General features: G+C 42.3%; 3 protein-coding genes across 4 annotated transcripts in view; 1 reads left to right on the forward strand and 2 right to left on the reverse strand.

Moving 5' to 3' along the window:
* Positions 1-15,172, reverse strand: part of LOC131671134 (stalled ribosome sensor GCN1) — a 35,146-nt gene extending 19,974 nt beyond the window's left edge. Inside the window, exons 1-3 of the mRNA XM_058947336.1 lie at positions 14,979-15,172; positions 11,046-11,150; positions 10,861-10,962 (exon numbers count right to left, since the gene is read on the reverse strand). The gene's annotated coding sequence lies outside the window, so the exon portion shown is untranslated. The remainder of the gene's footprint in view (positions 1-10,860; positions 10,963-11,045; positions 11,151-14,978) is intronic.
* Positions 273-7,960, reverse strand: LOC131671136 (uncharacterized). Its single transcript, XM_058947339.1, has 3 exons — positions 7,618-7,960; positions 3,812-4,356; positions 273-625 (listed from the first exon to the last, which is right to left on the reverse strand). The coding sequence occupies exons 2-3, from the start codon at positions 4,254-4,256 to the stop codon at positions 483-485; spliced, it is 588 nt and encodes a 195-aa protein (XP_058803322.1). The 5' UTR covers positions 4,257-4,356; positions 7,618-7,960; the 3' UTR covers positions 273-482.
* A 5,184-nt stretch (positions 15,173-20,356) lies between the features above and the next one.
* The window catches only part of LOC131671145 (protein abrupt-like), a 40,740-nt gene continuing 36,333 nt past the window's right edge, over positions 20,357-24,763 (forward strand). For both annotated transcript variants that reach the window (XM_058947352.1, XM_058947353.1), the window contains exons 1-5: positions 20,357-21,014; positions 23,202-23,396; positions 23,534-23,788; positions 23,862-23,991; positions 24,314-24,382. In XM_058947352.1, the coding sequence (XP_058803335.1) occupies positions 20,802-21,014; positions 23,202-23,396; positions 23,534-23,788; positions 23,862-23,991; positions 24,314-24,382 (862 nt within the window). In that variant the 5' untranslated portion in view covers positions 20,357-20,801. The remainder of the gene's footprint in view (positions 21,015-23,201; positions 23,397-23,533; positions 23,789-23,861; positions 23,992-24,313; positions 24,383-24,763) is intronic.

Consider the following 24,763-nt stretch of genomic DNA (forward strand, 5'->3'; position numbering starts at 1 on the left):
AACTTATTATAAACATGTCAGGAGGCAGTAAAGTAAAATAATAAATAAATAAATAAATGATAATAACAAATAAGACTGGTTATCATGACGCTCCGAATAATGATCGATCGAGATAAAAAGCAATATACATAGTGAACGCTGCAAAATGTAAGCGTTATCGTGCACGAAAAAGCAACGAGAAAAGATAGATAATTAAGTACAGGGCATATTGCCAGTAGGCGTGGTAAGTACGAAGATGGGTGTCTGCGGGGCGGCAGGCATGCCGCAACTCTGACATGTGCTCCATGTGGAAGTGGTCTCGACATCGGCGAGCTCGAGGCCGAGGCCGAGACCAGTTGCGCGCAACACTTCGGCTTCGCTACGTGGTATGTCGTCGTCGTAAACGTACGGATCCTCCTCCGGCAGTTCAGCCTGTAGGCTATGCTGTTTGCTTATCACGGCACACGACGAGGCTGGCGCTGCCGCCTCACCGGCCACGATGTTCAAATTCGCATCCAGCCTGCTCGCGGACTTTCGCTTATCCACCGCGATGATAATAATAATTCAGACCACGAGACGACGTCAGCTGGGATTTTTTCACTGTCGTCTTTGGAGCAGAGTGCCACGACGACGGAGAATGCATTGACTGTTGCCGAGAGGTTAAATAAAGAGAGAACAAAGTAAAGGTCAAACAATCAATCAAACTTGCTTTTGGAGGACTCTTTCGTTCCATCGCTCGTTATATAATTTTTTCTTTGCGAATGTATGAAATTAGCCGAACAGAAAAAGTTCCTTTCTTTCTTTCGCGACTCTCGAAACTTTAAATAGTATAGCCTCGCTTACACCGGATGTCGAGGAAAAAAGATACATGACCAATTGGAGTAAAAACCTTCGTCTTATATATTATTTGAAAATTGATGGAACGCTAAACGAATCGGTCTTCAAGTCCTACTTTGTCCGCGACGCCTAATCATTATTGCGGTTATATGACCGATGAAAAAGGAAAAAATAAAATGTAACTGTAGCACGCTTACGTGAACGGTGTTTCACAGTAAAAATTAAATGTATAATATATTTGATTGTTCCGTTCGGTATTGCTTCTTCCTTTGAAATATACTGAGTTTTTCAATTATAATAGAATTTAGATTTCAGAGACGTGATTTATAAAAATTAATTAATCATTGGAGCCTCTACATCTAAATCGATCCGCATAGACACGAGACGGTGAATTAAGTATTGCGTAAAAGTACGCATACAGTGAGAAAGTATTAAAGTACAAGAGAAGGCTAAAATTACGTGATTGGTGCAATCGCCGGAGACGCCGCAAGGATTATACATTGCATTTTGATTCATATGAGAGAAATCGCGGTCAACAGTTTCTTTCGTCCTGCGGCGTTATTTCTCATCTATTTTTGTCGAATCGATGCGGCGGCAAGTTATACGAATAATTAATTTCGTATAGAGCGAGAAAAATGTAAAGTCGTTTCGAGTCGAAAAGAGGCGTGTACATATAATATAACTTTCATGGCATCAAGTATAATAGACGAGAATGAAACGTCGACAGAGGGACATTGTCGCGCGAGGTTGTTGCTTGCTGTTTTTTTTTTTACTACAGCAGCAAGTTTTCAATTTGTGACCTCAACAACTTAATTATTCGTGATCTCGTATGCGCTGATTTGTTTCATTGACACCAATACTGTCAATGAAGAAAATGTCCTTTCTAATTAATTGGCAAATATCAGGCAATGATCTTCCACTTTCGACGACAACGAAAAGAATCGCAACGCACGAGGACGACGTTACGCTTGGTTGCGTAAGAGTTTTGTGCTTTTGCCGCGACGTACGAATTTCACATATCGTCAAACATCAGATAAGCAATTATTCTTGACGACGGCGTCCTTTTGGCTAATTGTCATAAGAAAAAAAGAGAACTCACGTCTCATTAAACATATTGAGTTCTATGAGAAAATAATAAGATAAAATTACAGACGATAACGGTAATGACCCTAATTAATCGAATACGAAAGTAAGCCGATCCATTCATTGCTACAAACTTGAAAAAAGGAAAAGGACTTCGTTTACTTCGTCTATGAAAAGGGAATCGAGACTTCCCAGAATGAAAAGGTGTACGCAGTATTCAGAAACGAGAGGCTACTATTATTAGGCAGGTCGCGCTGCAAGTTCTCTCTCTCTATCTCTCTCTCTCTCTCTGATATAAAACTGGCACGGCCTTGCGTACAGTAAACTGGCTAAGTACAGTGCGCACACTCGCGGGCAACTTCGCAGACCCGGCTTTCCGTATGTCCTTCCTCATGTTGTTTTGGGTGGCAACCACTAAAACTAAAGAAGGAACTCTTTCTGCGCGCTTTCGAATTGAAAAATTATGCAATATGTTGAAATTCGCGATGTACTCGTTTTCGTTCAAACATTCACATTCACTCAAGACTCAACTATACAGCTAGAGAAGGGATGTTGTTTGTGTTATGCTCACCAGAAAATAAACAAGAACGCCAGCTCTCGAAGATAATCCGTAAGAATAGTCAGACATACGCGGCGAGAAGAGAAGCGAGGTTATCTTACAGAGCTGCGCGCGTTTCACCAGCAGTGCAAAGTTTCGAGAAGGGGTGGCTGGTGCTAGTGGCGTCTTTCATTAGCCCCTCTCACAATTTCACCATTGGCGTTATGACTTTAATGGAATACCAAGTCGATGGAGCTTTAATGTCACATTCTCACGAAATCAAAGGCGAATTTCACCTTTCGTTTTTTCTATCAAACGCAAAGAGAAAGAAAGAGAGAGAGAAAGAGAGAGAGAGAGTGAGAGAGAGAGAGAGAGAGAGAGAGAGAGCGCGCGCAGACGGATTTTACACGCAACTACACATACACTTGTGTCACTGCAAATCGTTAGCCGGAAGTTATACCACTTGTCGTAAGGTAGAATAAAATTTCGAACAAGAAGACATGCTAGCTCGGATACGATCGAAGGCAAAGAAAAGGTTAGAAGAATCGCGCACAGCACGGCGCAAGCACTGATCGATCCGCCATGTCTGGCCGCCCGTATTGTACTCTATACAGTGCTCCGTGCAGTCGTCGGTGTGTGCAGCAAGCTCTGCGCCTAACTCGTAGATGTCGAAGCGCACGACGCAAGCGCAGCAAACTCGCCGTCTCTCGACCCCGCGACTTTCGTACGCATCTGAAAGGGGGATTCCGCGGGAGAGACAGCTGTCTGCCGGGAATTTTTACACTTGGTCGTTTGTTCCGAAACGCACCCGCGACAGATCAATAACCACGTCACTTGTCCATTTCATTTGTGCGTATACTCTCCCAAGATAGGCCAGAATGCTATTCTATACGGAGTTGTTGCGCAAGGTGTAACAATTTATTACGTGGTTACGTGAAACCGTCGATATGAATAATTTCGTTTCAACAAATTGACGACAGTTATTTGCGCTTCGCGTCGTCGCTTACGTAACGAAAAGACCTTTCTTCTTGCTCTTTTTATTGCTGTCCATCAGCGATAACGCAAAAGTGTCAATAAAAACTAAAGAAAGAGAAAAGATAGATTGGAGGGTGCAGCCGACGTAATGTGAAAAGCGATGAGTTGCTGCAACGACCGAAAGCTCGAGTTTCTCTAAGAAGGTCAGATTGGATAATCCCTTGACGATTTGTCCGATGCTGCCCTTCGCTTGTCATGTGCGCGAGAGGGAAAGCCTATGCGGGGACGCAGTCCCGACAAATGCGTTACGTATCGCTTTTGCTTGCATCGAAGGCTGATTCGCGCCAATACACTCGCTGCCCATCTAATCGGAATCGTCGAGCTCAACGATGCTTTTACCTCTGTTGAGTAGCAGCGTCCTGACGACCCTAACGTAGATCTTGCCGTATTTGGTCCTGGCAACATGGAATAAGAAATCCGTGAGGCTGCCGTCGGCCTCTAGGATGTCGGTGTCCTTGAGCGTGTCCCGCATGGCCTCGACTCTCTGATCCTCGGTGCTCTCGTCGGGACTGTGCAGTCCGCGCTCGAGGTACTCGACGACACCATAGTCATCCCACAATTCACAGTTTTCGCTCGATCGACGTCTTCGCGATTGTCGCCAACGCGAGCGTTCCTCCTCGGTGTAAGCACGTGGCGTCGAAGCTGAGATCGGCCCGAAACCGGACACGTCCAGTGCCAACTCGTCGAATGCTCTTGTTCCATGCTGCTGCTGCTGCTGCTGCTCTGATTTCGAGGTACAGAACGAGCTTGACGGCAAACTACTACTGCCGTCGCGATGGCTCATGACATAGTTGGTCTTAACAACGCCGAAACTTGTCGTGTTCTCGGCGCGTCGTTCTTAGCCCTATTGCGATCTCATCTGTACTCCGCGACTACTGCTATGCCTGCGAGAACGTTGTCGGTTTGTTAATCGATCGAGCTCGATGATTCAACTTGGAAGAAGTTTCTTTTATGCACTTTGGCCGTGCGCAATACCGTACCCGCCACGTAGACACCAATCGTGTCTTTTTTCTTCATTTTTCTACAAGATAGAAATATTGTTCGTCTTTTGTTGTTATACGATGCACATCGTAAAGTACGTTGCTCTCGCGGTGAGCGCCGTTCCCGCGATAGCTGTGCACGCTGCACATGTCTGAAAATCGGTCGTCTAGCGGATAGATTAAGAGCGCACAGGGTGCCGACTTACCGCTTATTTTCTGGCCGCTGTGCCAACGAGAGACGCTTCGCCGCCACTGGCAAATGATCGCGAATGAACGACACGTTATCCGTATTGGCCGTTATGATAATTGTTTATTCCGTGAAAAAGCCTTGAGCGCTTTACGCTCCAGCGCCAGCGAAGGAAAACAACTACGCTCGTTATTTCTTTCGGATTGTCGACGTTCCTGCGATGTGATGTCAAAGCGAGTGTATCGGTCAATTCGACTGGAGCGCCGGAGGCAGTCAATGGAGGATCCGAGAAAAAGAGAAGAAGCGACGAAGCGGAGTCGAGCCGTAGGTCTCTATTAACTATTAAAGAGGCAGGCAGCCGCAACTCTTTCGCTGGGCGACCTTGGCCAAGCGGCTTTCTCTCTCGCGAGCAATTGGTCGATTGGTCGACTGATGTCGCGAACCTACGTCCAAATGAAGACGAATCGTGCTTCTCCCTATTTTTCACGTGCTGGCTTTTTGGAAAGTTAAACCTAGAGATTAAGTGGTCATTTACTTTTCGGTGATAAAGTTGTAAAACAATTGTTTTCGGAAAGAGCTTAATGCTCGCAGCTTGAAACAGGAAGGTTTCAGTACGCTACGAAAGAAAAATGCAAGTCTCGAACGCTAAGTTTTCTTTCTTTTTTTTCTCTCGTCGCACCAACGTCTTTTATTCGAGCGTGCTGCGCAACTTAAATTAAAAAATAAACAGGTTCTACGTATATATTCGATGTACACTCTCTTCTTTATTCGAGATAAGTGCAACGTCCCGCATCAGGAATGAAACGAGCGTCGTCCTGGTCAATATTAATTAGCGAAAGTTATGAATTGGAGCGAACGATATGGTGTGTGTGTGTGTGTGTTCTTGCCTTTTTGTGAGTTTGCCAATTGGAGTACGTCGGATTTCGACGATTCGGAGGTGCGATCGTCAACGAAAAGAAGGCACTTGACCTACAGCAACGAGAAGCTTGGCAAGTGGCGAAGAGCTAACGACGGAAAGGGCTTCCGTTCACGCTTCAAGCGTTCCGTTCAAGCTAATTGGCAAGAGCCGAAGCAATTACAAGCGAGTTTTATCGAATTACACGAAATGAGAAGACGAGCAAGCCCCAAGATCGACGTCGGCGATAAGTAAATGGTGCGCGTGGGCGACGCGTGCGCAAATTAATGAAAGCTTACAAGGATCGCCTCTCAGAGCTTCAATGATTTATTGTCCGAGTGAAATTCTTATCGTTTTTCATTGCAGAACCGCGCGCGCGGATCAACCGAGCGTGCCCGTATACGAGTGCCAATGAATGGCGAATTCACTCGAAGAAATTAGCACCGCGAAAATTATCACTCGCTTGGCCATGAATGAACTGTTGCACGAGTTAACTTTTGATGGTTTTCTCGTTAGAACCCACTAAAACGGAATCTTTTGGTTTACTCTCGATCGCAAGTGCCGACCATCATAGCAAATTGGCCTCCCCCCTTCGGCCCACCCACCCAGTCGTCAAATGAAAACACGCGAAATGCAAAGCATTGACTTTACGTAACTCGTCGTCGCGTCTTTTTTTCTTCCGCGCGTTATCGTCGCGTACGGGCTTTAAAATTATCGCCGTCACTTGATCATCAACGCGAATAGCTCTCGATAAAACAAAATAAAAAGCCTCGAAAGCATCACGTTTGAGTTGATGCCTTGCGAGACCTGCAGCTGCGCGCGGACGTTCGCTGATTATTGCGGTCGGCATGGCAGGCAAAAATAAACGCGACTGCTGTCGCGCATCTACAAAGATAGGCGCAGTGCAACAGCGATAGAAACACCAGCTCCGCTACGTCTAGTTTTATTCTAGAGTATCAAATTTTGGAACGACGGCACCAAAGCTCAGAATCGTGGTTCTTGTTCGTCGCGATAAGAGCGAGCGAGAAAAGGCTTCTGACCAGGATATCGAACGTGTGCTTTGCATGCTACTCGATGAGCCATTATACACAGGCTGTCGACAGACATGCAATTTTGCTCTTGTAGCTAAGTATATAATCGCGCTTATAGACAGCTTAGACGCGATTGCTTTTCATGCGATAAGGCTTCAAATGCGATTGTCAATTTGTCAACGGGTTCCTTTCGACTTGCGATAGCAACGTGAATCTCTTTTGGCGGGTTGACTCAAGACGGTAGTGCGGACTTTATTTTTATCTCTCGGTGAGTGAGGAAAAAGAAGGGCTCCGACATATACTCAGTCACGTCCGACGAATGCCACATGGCTTTTACAATTTAACGCTTTTTAAGAAAGATTCGTTACAGACACACGCGCACGATATGTAACCGCAAGTGTCCGCTGTTAATCGCGGAGTATTCCGACCTTTTACGTCACTGATATTCGTTCACGATTCACAGCTCTGATTAAATTCGAACGACAGCTCATTTTCTTTTAGAACTTATTCCTTTACAGTGGGTATTACACGAGTTGAAAACGTTGGAGCCGTTGCAGCGGATAAGTGCTTCTCCAATTTAGAGAACTTATAGACACCGCGCAAGAAATCTAATTTCTCTTGCCTCCCATGGCAATCTCCCACGACCTTGAGCTTGGAATCCTCCCCGCGGAAGTTCACTTTTTTCCCAAGGCAAACGAGGAAGCCGGCAAATAAAAAAACCACTCCCGCGAATTATCGACGTATCCTAGATTCGATAATACGACCCTGTTATTTGCTCTTTTTTAGTTTGTCCTCTACCCTTTACACGCCATTAGACACTTGGAAACTTGTCGAGGATTTGCACCCCGAAACACACAAAGCACGGTATCTCACAGAGCCAAAAATGAAACTTCTTCCAGAATAATCAGACACACAGCAGACAAGGCGCGCACATGTCCCCCCTAGGGATTTGGCATGTGACGCTGAGGGAAACACTTTACACGGAAGTTGCCGAATGAGCCGCCTCGTCCGCGTACAGCGAGGTTATGTCATGCTCGCAAGGGCTTTTTTACCTTTCAACGATCAATTTCAGTTTTGCGAAAAGGAAATTAAAGAAAGCAAAGCATTGCCAATGCGCACATTATATCGCGGCACTCAACGAAGCACACAACGATCATCACAGCTGCTTAGAGATAGGCGAACTCACGCACTAAAAAGTCATGCGCCGATGGAATGTCCGCACGTTAGTAGCCACGGCGAGGCCACGGAGCTAACTGAAAGAGCAAGCGAGAGAGAGAGAGAGAGAGAGAGAGCGAAAGAGAGAGAGAGAGAGAGAGAGAGAGAGAGAGAGAGAGAGAGAGAGAGCGCGCGCGCGCCAAGCGCAGCAGCGGGGCGACAGCTACGTCACTGCTTCTGCTCGAGCGTGCGCGTTGCTGAAAAGAGCATTGGCTAATTCGAATCACGTTTCTTTCGATGGCTATGTCTTCCTCTTTTTTTTTTTTGTTTTGCCAGGGAATTCTGAAGGATTTATTGTTGATTTATTCTAGACATGGAGGTCAACGATAGCCCGTGCGCCTATTAATTTATATACACCTGAAAGGATACAGTTTTGTTGACAAAACACATTTTTTGGAGTCCAACAATCTGAGAAGGTAAACAGTGATTTGTTGTCTTATTGAATGGCATAAAATTCACGGCAGTTTTTATTCAAACTCGCGTCTCACGCATCGCGCTCCGTAATAATACATTTTGTATTTTTTTCTTAGGTCGCGATTTTGCGGTTGTGACGTATTCGCAGAGAATTTTAAGCGTTCCACCGAATTTTTGGCAAGGAGAACAATCGGACAGAAATCCGCAGGTATGACTAAGCTGTTTAGCTCTGAATTTTCTTTCCGCATTGCGAAGATGAGCTAAAAAAAGTGCTCGGAAATTAACAAACTCAGCTTACGTCGACGAGAATGTACCAACGAGGGTTCGACGAAAGACCGAAAAACATAAAACTAGTCCCTAGAGTTTACGGTTTCGGCTGAAAGTGCACTGTGAAAGCGCTTTTATGGTATACAAGTGCACCTTGCACTCTCGCGAGAGACGTATTGTTACGAAAAGCCGCTTGGCGGTTGTTGAAAACTATACTTGACGTGGATGCGGCTAAGAGAACGATTGCAGATTTAAGCTTTCGACGGGGGAAAAGGGATGTATAGCACTAGAGAAAAACGGAATACCTTGAAAAACGCATTTTTAACAAATTATTAGTCAAAGTTAATCGCACAAAACAGTTCCCGAAACTTTATCTGCATTATATTTAGACGATTACCGAAAATGTATTTTCTAAACACGTATCTCCTGCATACAAATACGCAGAGCTTAATTTGAGAAGCATGCCAAGCTGCACGATTCAAAGGACTTTATTCTATTGCGTCGCTGAGTTGATGCTTATACTTTTATACTCGTGTGAAAATAAAACGGACAAAAACGAATGGGAGTGCGAGGAAAATATAAACCGCAAGATTGCGAATATATGACTCCAACAGTGGTTAACGGTGAAAAAAAACACTCGCTTTATAATCGCGGGAGTTTCTCACGTCACGATGCTGATTAAACAAACGAATTAAACGGTTGAATGCTAAAAATAAATTTTATGGATAACTGCTATTTCCTCGTGATAGAAAGAAAAATTGTGAGTGTGAAAAGAAAATATCGATTTTTATGTCAAATTATATTATTGATTAATGTATTGAAGCGAAATTCAAATAAAATTTTAATTCAAATAAAAAAAAATTTATTTGAATTTCATTTTAACTAAAATATAGATATACTCCTTGTTTTTCTTAATACAGTAAATGTTATTGTAATCTAAATAGAAGAGTCTGTAAGAATTTTTCTTTCTAATATTGAAGATTTCAGTTGGAAAAAATGCTTGTTTGAATAAGTTTAGCATGTTTTTTTTTTAAATAAAATCAATAAATAAATCTATGAATCTTCTACGTTGTATGTTACTCCTGATCAGCCCTAATTTAAATAGGACTCCTTTTAGGGCTTCAATAAAATATATAATATCACCTCATGTTACCTTTTCACTACAAATTATAAAAGTTCAAATTACTATGTTATGATAATGTTTCTAATTTAAGCTCATTTAAGTATTTTACAATTAGTTTAGAGATAAACTAAACCTCCCGTAACAATAAACAATAATCAGAGCTTACGAGTTCGTATGGGAACGTAATTGTTACTTTCTTATAGTTTTTTCTCACGTTGTACGTCATTTATGTTTATATAGAAATGTACCACATCAAAGTCAGCACAGGGATTCGTACGATTGAAAAAAATAATGAACTTGGTTTAGGAAATCATCAAATGTCACTTGATTTTATCATTGTACAGAGCATTCCTGTCAAATATATCAAGTTACTGAAAAAGAACAAATAAAAACAAATCAATTGTGTCACGTCAAATAAATGTAACAACTTATAAACAAATGGACATCATTTGACAAAGTTACAGTAGAAAAATAAGTGAATTACAACAAATTGTTAGAACGATAGTGCACATTGCACTAAAATTAAAAAAAAAAGTGATACAAGTTTTCTCTACCATTCAATGTAAAATCACAACAGCAATTGAATCTTTTTCCTTCGTAATGCGGGGACCTCAATTTCCATACAAACACACAATAACCTGGCACAGAGTGTCATAAAAATAACGCTGTATACTGTTGAGAATGGACAAAAAAATTTCCCACCTTAGTGGTATACGTGATAAGACGTTGCTCATCTACAAAATAACTAGTTGCATTGAAAAAAAAGTTCCACGCTTTCCACACGAGAGAAATTTTTTCTCTCCATACGAATGCAAATGAGTGTAGTTGTGAGAAATATCACTTAAATTTATTCTAAATTTTTTTGTGAATAATTGCATGCAGTCGATGTACAAAGCGTTGTCATTATTTTGCTTTATTTTTATATTTTTTGTTGTTTATAATACTAGTTTACTTTAAAATGAGAAAAAATAATTTTTTCATAGACATAAAATGTTTATGAAAAATTAAAAAGCTTAAAGGACGTTTGCTTTAATTGATTTCTTTTCCTTTCAAAGTGAATCATCTCTATGAGTGATGGGTACTTTAAAGATTCAAGAGTATATGAAATTGGAGATGATTACAAAGCATCGAGTCAATGTTACCAGTAAATAACGATTGACACTATATTTGCAGTCTCTCTCAATCAAAGGGAACTTAAAGTTCAAGTGAATTTCGAGCAAAATCTTAATGATAACATTGGAAGTGCTCAAAAAAAAGCTGATAAAACGGTACTCACTGAAGTAGTTAAGTGTCTCCCGGATTTGGTCCGGCGATAGTTTTAAATCTTCGTCTTGCGTAACTTTAGCTGACGGGATGTACCAATCCTCGTTCTCGTAGCCTGGAATGATTTACACAGTGTCAATCATTTGCCGCTTTAAAAAATTTTAAAGTTCTTAGGAGAAGAAAAAAATGGTTGCTCACCTTGAAATTGCGTGAGGGTGTCGGCTCTGAGACGGTACCTCGGTATCTGTTCCTCGAGTAGACTGATTATCTCAACCTCCGGCAGCTCCTCCCCGCTGCACACTTCTGCAACAGAGTTCTTTCACTTTAGCTTCCCCGGCCAATGGCAGTCTGTCTAATCTAACCACGTGTGCTTCGCATACATTTTTTTCTACTTGTGGCTCTGGTACGTATTGATTTTTGTTTTCCTTGTTAAACGGCCCGCAACCTCAATGCCCGATGTGCCCAACGAATGCTAAGATCCGTTGGTACTACTTTTCTGTTGAATTATAGTTTTCAACAACTATCGCTTTCACGAAGATTCTCGTTATTATGCAAAATTAAATGGTTATATGCGTTTCTTGCTTCGTTTTTTTTTAGAAAGCTTCGTTGTATTTTTTCCACGTTGCGATCACAACACAATGACTTCATATCTGATTTGGCTTTCAAATAGAAATTAAGATACCAACAATGTCATTCGAACCGCGTGAATTGTTACGCAAGTGTATGTTCGCAGCAGCCGTTCGTCGCCTAAAAACGTTGTTTCGTTACGTATTACAGACGGGCAGACACCGCGTCCAGAGATTATTATTCGTTTGCCAAAACTCCCCGGCGAATCGTCCGCACACCTTTGCGAAACTATACACAGCTTTGGCTTAGGAGTGAAAGAGGAAACGCTGAATGAGACACGTAGAAACGTTGGTATTAATTTCGCAGGAAATTGGGGTAAAGAAACTCGCGTTCATTTGACCGGTCGTTATTTAGGATGCGAGCCCAATAGTCGAACAGAGCGCTGACATTGGAGCTACAGCGCCTCGAAATAGACGTGCGGCTTGTCATTCTCTCTCTCTCTCTCTCTTTGCCAGTGCACTCTCGCTATGCATACTCTCAACTTAAATGGCCCGAATTCGCGCACGGGGCAACGATGTCTATTCAGCTGGGGCGGCTTTTCTGAGAGGCTGATCTAATTATCGGCGTTACTCAACTCGTTTTTTTTTTTTGCACGACTGTCGAAATGCAATGATTGAAAAATCTTTGTCAATTCTTTCCAGGCCTAATTTGCCTGTCGAACAATTGTCCTCCATGATTTACACTGAGAGTGATGCGTGCCTCTGAAGAAGAAAAAACTTGTATAACTTTGTCGTGCCAATACGTCTGGTGAGATATGCAGACGGTGTTATGCATGTTTTTTTCTTTTTAATTGAAAAGCGCGAAATCGATGATGAATGGAACGTGTCGAAAAGCGAAAACTCTCCAACCAAACGTACGAATAATGCGTGCTCATAATACGTGTTTTATCCATGACTAGGTGATACCCTAAGAGTCGTCATCGTTCCTTGAAATAAGCCGTCACTGCACGAATCGCGAAAGCTGCCGTAGAGCTGCGCGTGCCTTTGATAAAACAGTAGCAACAATATTGCTCGTCAAAGCCAAACTGGCGTCTTATAAAAGAGCAACTCTTCCTGGCGTCGTTTGCGATATACAAAGAAATTAACGCGCTTGGTAAATCGAAAAAGGTGTACTTAGAAGGTTGATCGAGTACGACCTCGCATGAAAAACGTCAAGTGTGTATGTAAGTACATATACCATCGCGCCACTTGCTGAGTATGGCGTCGCGCTTTTCAAGCGCGTCCTTGAACTTGGCCGGGCCCCTGGGCCTGTTGAGCCGCGTACTCGAGCCCAAGGACATCACCGACGACCAATAGCCGCCACATCAGTAAACAGCCGCCTCTTTCTCCACCGCTCACTTCTCTTCGCGATCAATCATCGCACGGATACGGATCGAGTTGCAGTGAGCAAAAGATCAACCCTTTCCCTTTTATTTCCGTTGCAGTGTGCTCCCGCCGATTACTGGTGCGCGACTAAGTACAATCGTTGTCTGCGACTCCTGTCACTCTCTCTCTCTCTCTCTCTTTCTCTCTCTCGCATGGATTCGTTAAAATAGCGAGCGCGCTTGGCCCGAGGCCAAACGACTGGCGAGTACAGCTGCGGGGCCCTTTTAGATTTCTCGCGCGGTCCGCGGCGTGTACACAAACTGGGCCGCGACGTCGTTATTCTCGGACCAGTGTTGTTTCACTTGCTTACATTTTTCTTTCGCCGAGGCTAGAACGGCACGTTCAAAAGTGCAGTCTGCGATCGAGGAGAGCTGCATCGCAACGGCAGGCACACGTGTGCGCGGTTTAATTGAGCTTGAGTAATGCTCCACGCTGTGTATGGATCGTTTCTCGCGAAGGCGCGCTCGCGCGTGCTATGAATGCCCGTAAAGACGTTGCCGGCGGTTATTGCTAGCCGTCAACATGACGATCTTTTCGTTCGATATGTAAAATTAATGGAACCAATTCAAGGCGAGGATTCTTAAAACGGCTGCTCGCAAATGAAGCATCGACAGGTAAGAGCATAGAGCCGTGCACCGACGCCTATGTAGTCATGCGCTCGTGACGCATCGGCCGCGCAGAGCTCTCAACGCACACTACACGCCTTACGTAACTCTGTTTCGCCGCTCCGAAAAAGCTCTTTCTCGCGCGCGCGCGCGCGAGCGCACTTTTGACAAATCAATTCACTTAGTCCGGGCGCGCGCTAATTGCGTGCGTACTCCACGCGAACGAACGAACGAGGCGTAGTCCATTTCTCGTCTTTTTTAAAGGTCGCGAGGAAAGAGTTTAATTAAAACAATTGTTAAACGAGACTTTTTTTTTCACGATGCTCTTACGAGCAAAAATATGTCCGTGTAAAAACGAACGGGAAAACAAAAGACGCAAATATAGCGAGCACTTTGAAACTGCGGTGATGTTTGGTTTTTCCGGCGAGTATTTTTAGCAGACGGCGTGCACGGCACGCAGCTGCACAAGTACACATCTCGTTGTGGTAGAAAAAGTTTATTCATGAAAATAACACAACTTAAAACTGATGAGCGCATCGCGCGCGCACAAAGGTAGCATAGAGAAGAAAAAGAGCCGTGGTCGATATAACGATGATGATAATGATGATTACGGCGAAAAAGGAAGAGAATAGGCAATGGCGACGGGAATATAATGTAAATGATGATGATGATGATGATGATGATGATGATGATGATGATGATGTAGAGAATATTGCGGGAGCAATCATCATTTGGCGCTAACACACGGCGACCAATGGAGAAACACACCATGGGGACGCGCGCTCTCAGGTAAGTGTGTATGTGCACGAGTGAGTATAAAGTTGAAGTGACGCGCCGATGGGGAGTCAGTGGGAATTCAGCTAGCGAGTAACGTCGATTTCTCCTTGAACTCCTTTTTCCTCTTATCGCAGATTTCAAAGTCCGTTTTCGCATCTGTGCGATTGTGTATGTGTGTGAGTTAGCCGTATTAATTTGCGCGCGGGAAGCTGATAAGCTTCGAGTGCGCGCTGATTACACGCCGAGACGAATGCGGATCGATTACAAAAATTAGGTAGGTAAGGTCCGTTAAACCGTTCGCCACTTCTACGCCAACACGAATTTAGCAACTGCGAGCGAGACAAGTACATAATGTCGCCGCGAGTGCAAAGTAGAGATAAGGAGAACTAACAATATTAAAGTAGGCTGCCAAGTCTTGCGGCTACGCTATGTACAGAGAACTGCCGCGGCAAGTTTTCCAATTGCTCAGAATAGATATGTAACACGTATAATGATGGCGGTAAATGTTTATTTTTTTCTCTAGCTTTGATAACCCGAAGAAAATATAGGGGCTCTGTTACCCAGATCGCGCCTATTTATAAACACACTCACGCATCTGTCGCTCTTATGACACGCATGCAATGTCTTTTGACAATCGTGTCTTTCGAACATCCGCAACAAGATAGCAATTTTTTTTTATTAATTAAAGTAAAGGAGAACGAGTTTCGATAAGATTATTAAGCGATTAGCTGTCGATGTGAAAGAAGAAATAATCTGACCTGTAATAGTCTCTGCGTCGCGGAAAGTTTTGGCAGGTGCGTTGGTCCTGGTGAGCTTGAGTTTGTACAGAGTGGCCCTCGTCGCCGGTGAAACCTTCACGGAGCCGGTCGGTGAGGTCTCGGGCCACTTTGGACCCACATCCTCCACGGCGGCCAGTTTGGACGCAGCTGTGGCGACGAGCGAGATCGCCTCACTTTGCTGCAAACAATTATTCAATTACCTTCCATCGTCTGCGAGAATTTTTTCTTTTTCTTTGTTTTTCATAAATTATTTATTTTGTTGATTGGTCGTCGCGTCATGACCTTCTTACGCCGATACTAACATTCAAAATTATTATCTTGCATTTTGAGCGGCAACGACTATCGTAAAAATAATTTTTCAGTTATTTGTAAGCTAACGCATGAATAATTAACTATCCAACGAGCAAAGCATACGCTTATAATAGAAAATAGAAGAAAGTAAAGATCTTCATTCCGCAAGATGAATTTTGAACAGAATCTTACAATGAAAGGATACCTGCCCTTCGCTCAAAGAGATCAATTAAGCGCGCTGCTATACACACGTGTATACCCACGTCCCTTCTTTAAATGAAGTTGCAGTACATGACGTAACCTATCAAAACAATATACATATATATATATATACAGACGCACAACGATTAGAAGAATCCCTTGACGGTACTGAAAACACACGAAAGCCAAGCTAGCCGATAAATCGTGGCGCGTCACTCTCGCACGCCAAGCTAAATGCGAAGCTCACTGTGGCTGGAATAAAGGACTCGGCGACGCCGACGACGCGCCGTGCACAACCACGACCCCAAATAGCCACCCACTTGAGAATAAGGAGAAGCCACGCTCGCTTTCGCCGTTGCGACTTACGTAATAGACGCCGCGCGCGACATCCTACGCCCTGCACATTTGCATATATCGGTGTCTCGCACGTGTGCACCGCGTTGTACATTTGTACGATCGATGCGACCGGTTAATGGCATCGATTTTTATTTTTAACTCTAGACACCTTCATCGAAGAAAGCGACGCGTCGTTCGCCTTATTTTGCGTGGGAGCTGTGCATACGGCGACTAGGCTCGGCTGCTCTTCCACGGTTCTAACCGGGAGTCCAATGAGAAGCGCAACAAACATTAATTCCGTGAGCCGCTGAGACGAGATCATCCACAAAACTAAAAATACCGACAGTCAATAAACGAGTTATTTCCGATCGTTCGAAAAGCCGGCGTGCAGAAAACAAATTCTGTGAATAACAATTTACGGCAGACGCATTGCCATTCACAGGCACTAGCTAACGGCCAATCGGCCATACAGGACATTCAATAAAATTTCAATTTCGCACACACAATAATCGTCGTATCGCTTTCAACGCACACTGACACCCACGGTAGTCATTGATGGGCGAAATCCATTCGAAGCGTCCAAGTGACTAAATTCTTGAAGAGTGTGTCCAACGACGACGCCGTACGTCGTGACTCTCGGGTCCCCTGGCTAAAACTAAACCGTGTGCCTCTTTCTGAATTTGTCGTACTGCTACTGGTCCCTCTCTCTCCCTCTCTCTCCCTTTGGCCTGTCTGCTAAAACGCTACAGGGGGGTCTACTAATTACAAATGCTAAACCTTCGACCCGGGATACCAATCTATGGTTTGACCGTCTGCGCGTTAAAATGAACAGGTCAGAAAGTATTTGAGAGGGTAATTAATACGCTGTTTATTGAGAGAGGGTTAGTTGGGGGCGGGGAGGAAAGGGAAGCACAGTTGTTGGAATCGTTTGGTAAACATGCGTTTTTATAACTATCATTGATTTGACACTCTGGGATACGGAATTCTTTTAGGAAAATATTCTACGTAAATTTAAATTCTAATTTCAAAAAAATTTTGAACGTGATAATAGAAATGATTTAGTAATTGAATAATTATAAGATCTTTAAACTGGAGATTTTTAAAACTGGTTATTCTTAAAAAGTTGACATAATTTAAATTTCACAAATGAAAGAAAAATTTTTCTCTGATCGTTTTATCGTGAGAATTAATAACAAATTTCTAAACCTAACTATATGGTTATGAAGTTGGTGAAACACAATATACCACGAGCAATCGTTCGGGCGAAATACACGTGTCAAATACAAGAATCGATGACGCAAAACGAACTCTCATGAAAGCATTTTTGTAACGAGTGATTCAGTAAACGCACGCTTGTGTGTATATCTTAAAAGTCATATTTATCGGCGACCGTCTCGAAAACGCGCAGTCCGAGTGGAAAGGTCGACGAACGTTGGCCCTTGAAAGTGCCAAAAGTACTTGAAAATGCACTTATTTTGTTCGCGTAGGCGCTACCGCTTTACAAGCAGTGGATTGCGTAAGCGTTTTTATCTTGTATCAGGGACTCGGTTACCTTTGTGCAGCGAGAAACTACTACTTTCACTTCAACAAGTTCGAAGATAAACGTGGTATTATCGTACCGAGTGCCAGCCTCCTTTTATCTTTTGCTGTTTCTCTCTTTCAAGTGCAGCTGATTTGTGTTTGTATGCTAACCAATAAATACATGCATGTCTGTCCAAAAGCTTTAAGCATAGACTCACTCACCGTCGGGTAGATGGTTGAATATTGTGGATTTGGTTTCTTCTATAGAAACCCAAGTATTCACCGACCGAGCTTGGACCAAAGCAACTGAAAATACACAAAAAGTACTATGTGAAAAATGCTACGGGAGGTAACGTGTTGGGTTGTGTCAAATAAGATTGAAATTTGATATAGTGGTTTGCTTGCTGCATAAGCTGATGTTCGTGATATTGATTGATATGACATTTTGTTGTCTTTTATTTCGATACAAATGTAGAAATGTATCTTATATGTATAATATAATATAGCTCTTATAATTAAAATACATCCATACTTTGAAAGAGCTAACGTCAAAATATTGAAATGGTCATTTAAATATTAGTGAATGGAGAATTTTACTAGTTTGTAAATGAAATTTAAGTGTTACTCAACTGTACAACATGTACAACATTGAGATGAAGTATTTCTTGATAGAATGATGGATTTTGCTTATGTAACACAACAGACATTTTTAGTTATGATAACCGAATGTCTGTGCATAAAGTTTCACTAAATACATTTTTGTCGCTCTATCTTTAATGAACCAATGATAAATTTATGTACATTTATCATATAATTTCAGTGAGTGATGAAATATTGATAACAAATTCATGCATACTGATACCAGAATGCATTTGCCAACCCTTGACAATAAAAGTTTGATAGCCCTAATTTCTTACTGCTATTATTGCATTTGTGGAGCAATCAATATTAAAAAAATCAATAAACACCTCCAGCTACCTGTCACACTGATTTATCAATGAAAATCCAAGGGCAGATCATTATTAAATCAATGAACAGCCACCAGGGCATTCCCTTGTTTCAACACACCACGTTCTATAATAAGACACAGATTAAAAACATTGCAAACTCATGCGCAACCACTCGAAGAGAAATACGGTGTTGACGGTTGGTCAGTGCACAGAACCTTCGCCAAGGTTATTTGCCAAGGATTAATCTCCTTATTCGCGATATATTGGTCTTCGTAGTATCATCGAGCCGGGAAAATTCGTGTAAGGCTATAAAATTTTGAAGAGAAAATTCATATTCCTTTTCATGTATCGATTGACGTCCTGTGACAACCTCAAAAAAGGCCTTTACAAGCAAAACATTTCAAAGGATCTGCCAAACACTTAACTCACCAACCTAAGTATACACACTTGGACGTTACGATTTTTCGAGTTTTGGAGTAATGTTAGCCAAACGAAACACTCATCGCACAAAGGGTTAAACTCACCGTGTTTGGGGTTTCGTTACGCATCCTTGGGCACCTAGATCTGGCCCTTGGTTCGTGCACACATGCTCGCACGCGCCTGCTGCTCGATTTTTCACGAAGCCATGGAACGATTGCCACCGTTCTTACTCAACGTGGTCCCACAACTCAGCATTCTCGTTTTCCGCGGGTTCTTCAGTTGAAAATACTCCCCCGTATCGTAATACTGATGGGAGTACAGCAGTCACCTTTACTCTTTTTTTGCGCCCGCGTACGACGATCAGCGAGTTTGTTGCACACACTAGCACATCATCGAGGGAACGACACTGGCAAACCAATATGTATGAAGCATGCAATGCGAGAAGGAGAGTGGAAAAGAGATGAAAAATAACGAACGAGGCGCGCGACCACAACCGAGCAGACTACAAGAAAATGGCTGCGATGATGACAGGCTTACCACTGTTGAGAAACACTTGGTGGCAATTTTGAAATTGTTTTGTGAATTTCGACAATGAACTTTTAAGTTTTTGGAATGAATTAATACGAGAAAATATAACAATCATGTATGAAATGTTTGAATTTTAAATTATCTTTAATTATATTATATGTTTTTATTAATGAAATTTCATTTTTCGTGATTGAGTGCAATATATCCATTCCACAACGTCACTTTTAATTTATTTGATTGAGCAGACTACCATTTTCATTTCATTTTAGTCTGGTAGTAAGATATTTCAAATTTAATCAATACTACTTTTGAAGGTACGCATATTTATTTAATAATAAAGTAAATAATTCTCGCATCAAATTCAAAATTATTTAATCTTCTTTCTTTCACCGAATACATTATTTAGAGTATATCAACAGCTTCAGTTGGCTAGATCAGTGATTTATTTACTCATTCAATCACCCTGAAAATTGCACAACGCCCAGAAACATGAGACTTCCTCGCGTAGTTTTTATAACGCGGGTACTTTTCAACTCCAATTGAATGGTATTTATATAGCTCACTCGATAACAATTGTCTATTCGTAGAAAATTAATGAACAATTAGCATCAGCAAATGATTGTATAATCGCACTTGTCAAACGACATTAATTATAAAAATAGAACGGAATCCACTATTTTTATTTGCTTGTCTTCGCATAAAATCTGCTTACTTATTAAATTATGGGGTATTCGGTGATAAAAGCGTACAGACGTTGGCACGAGAAAGCGCCACCGGAAATGCAACGTTGGCGCGCGAAAGCTCGAAACGCTGAATTTGCGACCATGCCGGTTTATACGAAAAAGCTTGAATTGCAGTAAACGAAGTGATTCTCGAGTGCGGCGAGCAACAAATCACAATGTGAAAATTATCGAAACAACGAAAATTCGCGGCCTCCTGTCGGTGAGCGAAGCTCAGTAGAAACAAGCGATCGCAAAGCTGTGTCTGCAAGCTCAAAAACTACATGGCGAATCTAGTGACATTCTCTCGGATTGTTATGCCGAGCCTGCCTATCGATTGTCATTATTTATATCGTACGTTTCCTCTTCAGTCATCGATTCACTTTTCACATTTTACATTTTTACAGTAAAATGAGGGAAACAAGTTTAGTTTAGCCCCGGAACGGTGCAGGTTACGGTCGAGTATCAAAGCACGAGTGGGTGGGCGAACCCATGCGCGAACCCAGGCGTCGATAAGCGAAAAAGAGAGAGAGAGAGGCACAGGCGGTCGCAGCGGAAACCAGGCAGGCATCGAGCGAGGGACACACAGACGGACGCGAGACGAACAACAGCAGCGGCGGCGGCGGCAGTGGCGGCGGCAGCAGCAGCAGCAGCAGCAGCAGCAGCAGCGGCAGCGGCAGCAGCAGCAGCAGCAGCAGTAACAGCAGTAGCGAGTGGAACGCGAGTTAGCGAGGAGGTAGTCAGGCCAGGCAGCCATCGCAGGCGTGTGGCGAGCGAGTGAGAGGTGTGGAGAGTAGTAACAGCAGCAGCAAGCAAAGTGGCGAAGCTCGCGCGAAATGACGGATAGCAGTCAGCAACAGCAGCAGCAACAACAGCAGCAATTCTGTTTGAGATGGAACAATTTCCAGGCGAACATCACCTCGCAATTCGAGGCGCTGCGCGACGACGAGGACTTCGTCGACGTCACCTTCGCCTGCGACGGCAGGCGGCTACAGGCACACAAGGTTGTGCTTTCTGCATGCAGCCCCTACTTCAAGGAGCTCTTCAAGGTTAGAAACATACCTGTTTCCCCGCCCCTCCCTCCCTACCCACCCGCCTGGCATATCGTCTCTCTCTCGCGGCTCTCTGAGGAGATTGTCTTCACTATTCTCTCTGTCTCTCTCTCTCGTGTCGCTTGGTACTGTGTGCTGCCTGCTGCTGTATGTGCCTCCACCCACCCCCGCCCCCTCTGACACCGATGCCACAGCCAGTGAAAGAGAGAGAAAGATAGAGAGGGTCAACCCTTAGGGACGGGAAAGAGTGCGGCTGACTACCTCTTCTATCTCTCTCGCTCTTTCGTTCGTGCTTGCTTTAGCTTACTCGCTCGTTCGCTTGGTGTGTTTCCCCTCTGTGCACCTCCTCCTCCTCCTCCTCCACCTCCTCCACCTCCTCCACCTCCTACGCTTCGCTGCTGCTATGCCGTTTCCCCTTCGGTTTCGTCTGCTCTATCCGTCTCTCTCTTTCTGTCTCTTTATGCATGCATTTCGCTTTTCACGCACACATATATGTACGCTCGCGCACACGCGCACATACACACACACATGAAGCTACACCACACGTACAGATATATAACACATAGCCGACCAGGGATGGGTAGATCGCTAGCCGTGGACCTTTTTTTACCGCTTGGCCGTCTCTTTCTCACTCTTCTGTTTCGCTCGTACTTACTCTCGTGGACACACGTGAGACGCCGTGTGATCAAACAAATATTTGGTCAGATTGGATTTTGGTTGTCGCTCCTGTAATTCTAGTTTTCGATAGCAATTTCATTTGCGAAATTTGGCAATCTTTCTTTTTTTTTATAGTATATAATAGTATACTACTGTGGTAAAAACAATATTGTTTTCATGTTATGAAAATAAAGAAACGAACATTTTCTTAAATGTACACTAAATTGAATCATAGATACTGTTTTGAAACAAGAAATCTCTTGACAACTTGTCACAGTAAAGCATATAAGAAATTCATTGCCAAGTAGGAAAAAAAATAGCGTTTTTTTTCGTATGTGATTTGTTGATGGTTACTGCGTATTGCAGTAGCTACGCTCTTTTACGTGTAAATTACAGTCTGTATTTTACTCTGGCTACTCACCTACCCCCACCCTATGTATAGCTTGTCCATATTCACTCTTTTCACCCCAAGCTTTTTTTATACACCCATGATCCTGCCTGTAGCCAGTCAGCTCATTTTGTTTTTCTCTCTTCCATGCTCCTCTTTCACCTATACAGCACGCTCCATCTCATTTTGTTTTTGTTTTTTTATTTTGCCAGTCTATGTCTGGCCTCTCCCTTTCTTTTTCTATCTGACTCGTGGACCTGGTAAAGGTGTGCATGTGTGATCAGTTGAGTGCACTTTTGGTCCTTGTTTGTATTATTCCATGACTACATGACAGCTGCTGCTATTACAATTATATATTGGTTGGGTGTGTTTTTTCTCTTTTACCTCTACTGATTTTTACAATCATTATTTACAATAAAACAAAATATATAGACAATGCCCATAAGCATTGTTATGAAACAGTGAGAGTTTGTTTCAAGTGCTGTATATAGAGTTGCCGGTGTCCTTGCTGCTATTACTAAGAAGCTGTTTTAAACTTTACTTAAAATGTTGAAGTTCCTTTTTCGATTTTAGGCCAAGATAAATAGATATAGATGTTTAAACGATTGTGGTATTGCTATGCCAATTTTAGAGGAAGTTGAATTGCCTTTGAGATTGGTATCAAGTGTGGAATTATATTTATTCATGGGTGTTTAGAGCCACAGTCTTGGCACATAGTGGCCATTGAAGCAGTTAAGTCTGAGTACTGTCTTTGAAAATTTTATCTTCAAACTAGGGCCACCATAGCGTTATATAACTCTTATCTCCGCACGAGTATCTAATTCAAGACTCAAGGACATTTCATATCTAGAACCATTATTAGAGTTTCAAAAAACTTCACCATTATCTTCTTTGAATTGATAATTCTTCATACACATGCCTGATAATTTTTCATACACGTGTCATAGACATGGCTATTAAAAAAACAAAACTCCTTGGAAATTCATAAACAAACTTGAATTGGCAAATTGCATGTAAATGTGGTACCTAATAATAAAAATGCATGGTTATAATTATATAAAAATTACACTTTAACGTGGCAAATTTTATACATATCAAGTTTTTAATTGACTTATTTGTCTTTACTTTTATGATTTTAGACAAATCCTTGCAAACATCCAATAATTTTCATGAGAGATGTGGAATTTGAACATCTGCAATCTCTTTTGGAGTTTATGTATGCTGGAGAAGTTAATATATCACAGGCAGAGCTGCCAACATTTTTGCGAACTGCAGAGTCTCTTCAAATTCGTGGCCTCACTGACTCCCAAAGCAATCAGCACAACAACGAAAAGGTAATAAATTTAAATTCAATAATTAATAAAATACTTTTGTCTATTTATTAATTTTATTGCTAAAACTAAAACACTAAAAAGTAAAAATGTATTTATGATAATCATGAGAATTTTTCACTAATGAATTAATTTTGTAGTATTCAAAACTGAACAACATCAATGCTTCAAATGGGCGTGGACTCGTTTCGCCAAATTTCGACGATGAACGCAGTAAAACGCCACCATCGTCAAGTCCTCCACCTCTCAAAAGGCTGTGTAAATCAAGTGATTCACCTCGGAACTCTAGTCCAGCACCGGCTGCACCATCATGTGCCACTACTACACCTCGCTCTCGACCACTCATCGAACCTCAAGTCCAACTCGATTGTTACAAGGACATGGACATTGTTGAGGTATAAACTTGTACATTTATACGTAATACCGGTTATAAATTTTTGATTAATAATACGTTTTATTCATAAATAGCCAAAAGTTGAACTACCAGAATACGGGAGTGATGACGAATCCAAACAAGATCTTAATGCATTACCGGGAGGTTTTCTTAGTTTGGATGGTGGAATGGAGGTTTTACCCTCCTATCCACCAACATATTCTGGTATGGTATAAGTTTTCACTTTTCTATATAATCGCTTCGATATTTTTTACAGAAGCTAACATTGCAAGATCGGCAGATAAAATATAGTCTTACTGAAATAATTAATGAAAATATTATTTTGCGCTCTTATGTTTCTGATTCATTATAATGATTAATTTTTCTAGTTGCATACATAAAAATAGTCCTATTATTGTATCTTGTTTTCTTAAATTCACACGTTAAAGTTACATTTTTAAAAGCACGCTGCATTATGGAATGTTGTACTCATAGCACATTTTCGTTTTTTTTCAAGTAGTATTCTAAAATACTATCTTTTCTGTAGGTAGTGGAATAGAAGGAGGAATGCCTGGGCCGTCGCATGGAAACACGGAGTTAAATCAGGAGCAGCAGGGTAAGTATTATTGTCACTGTTGTCGTTATTTTAGTAGTGCGAGCACCATTACAAACAGCAACAACCTAGCCGTTTACATCACAAGTATTGAATGTGAGTAGTTGGAAAGAAAGTGGAAAGAGAAAATGGATGAAAGAGAGGACGAAATAGCGAGACTGACAGTGGAAGTGAGATTAACGTTAGTGAAAGAAAGAGACAGAGTGTGAAAAAGTGAGGGAGAAAGAGAACGTAAAGGAGGAGGACGGATAATCTTGACGGTTTGAAATGGTAAGCTCGTGTGTAGCTCGGTAGGTCTTGTGGTAGGTGTTAGGAGAGACATTTGACACTCGGAGAGGCTGCTTCAACGGGCGCGAGTCCGTTACAGAGTGCAGTTTGCAGCTG

Source organism: Phymastichus coffea, unplaced genomic scaffold (assembly GCF_024137745.1).
Source record: "Phymastichus coffea isolate CEN01 unplaced genomic scaffold, Cenicafe_Pcof_1.1 PCOF00119, whole genome shotgun sequence".
In the NCBI taxonomy this organism is placed as follows: domain Eukaryota; kingdom Metazoa; phylum Arthropoda; class Insecta; order Hymenoptera; family Eulophidae; genus Phymastichus; species Phymastichus coffea.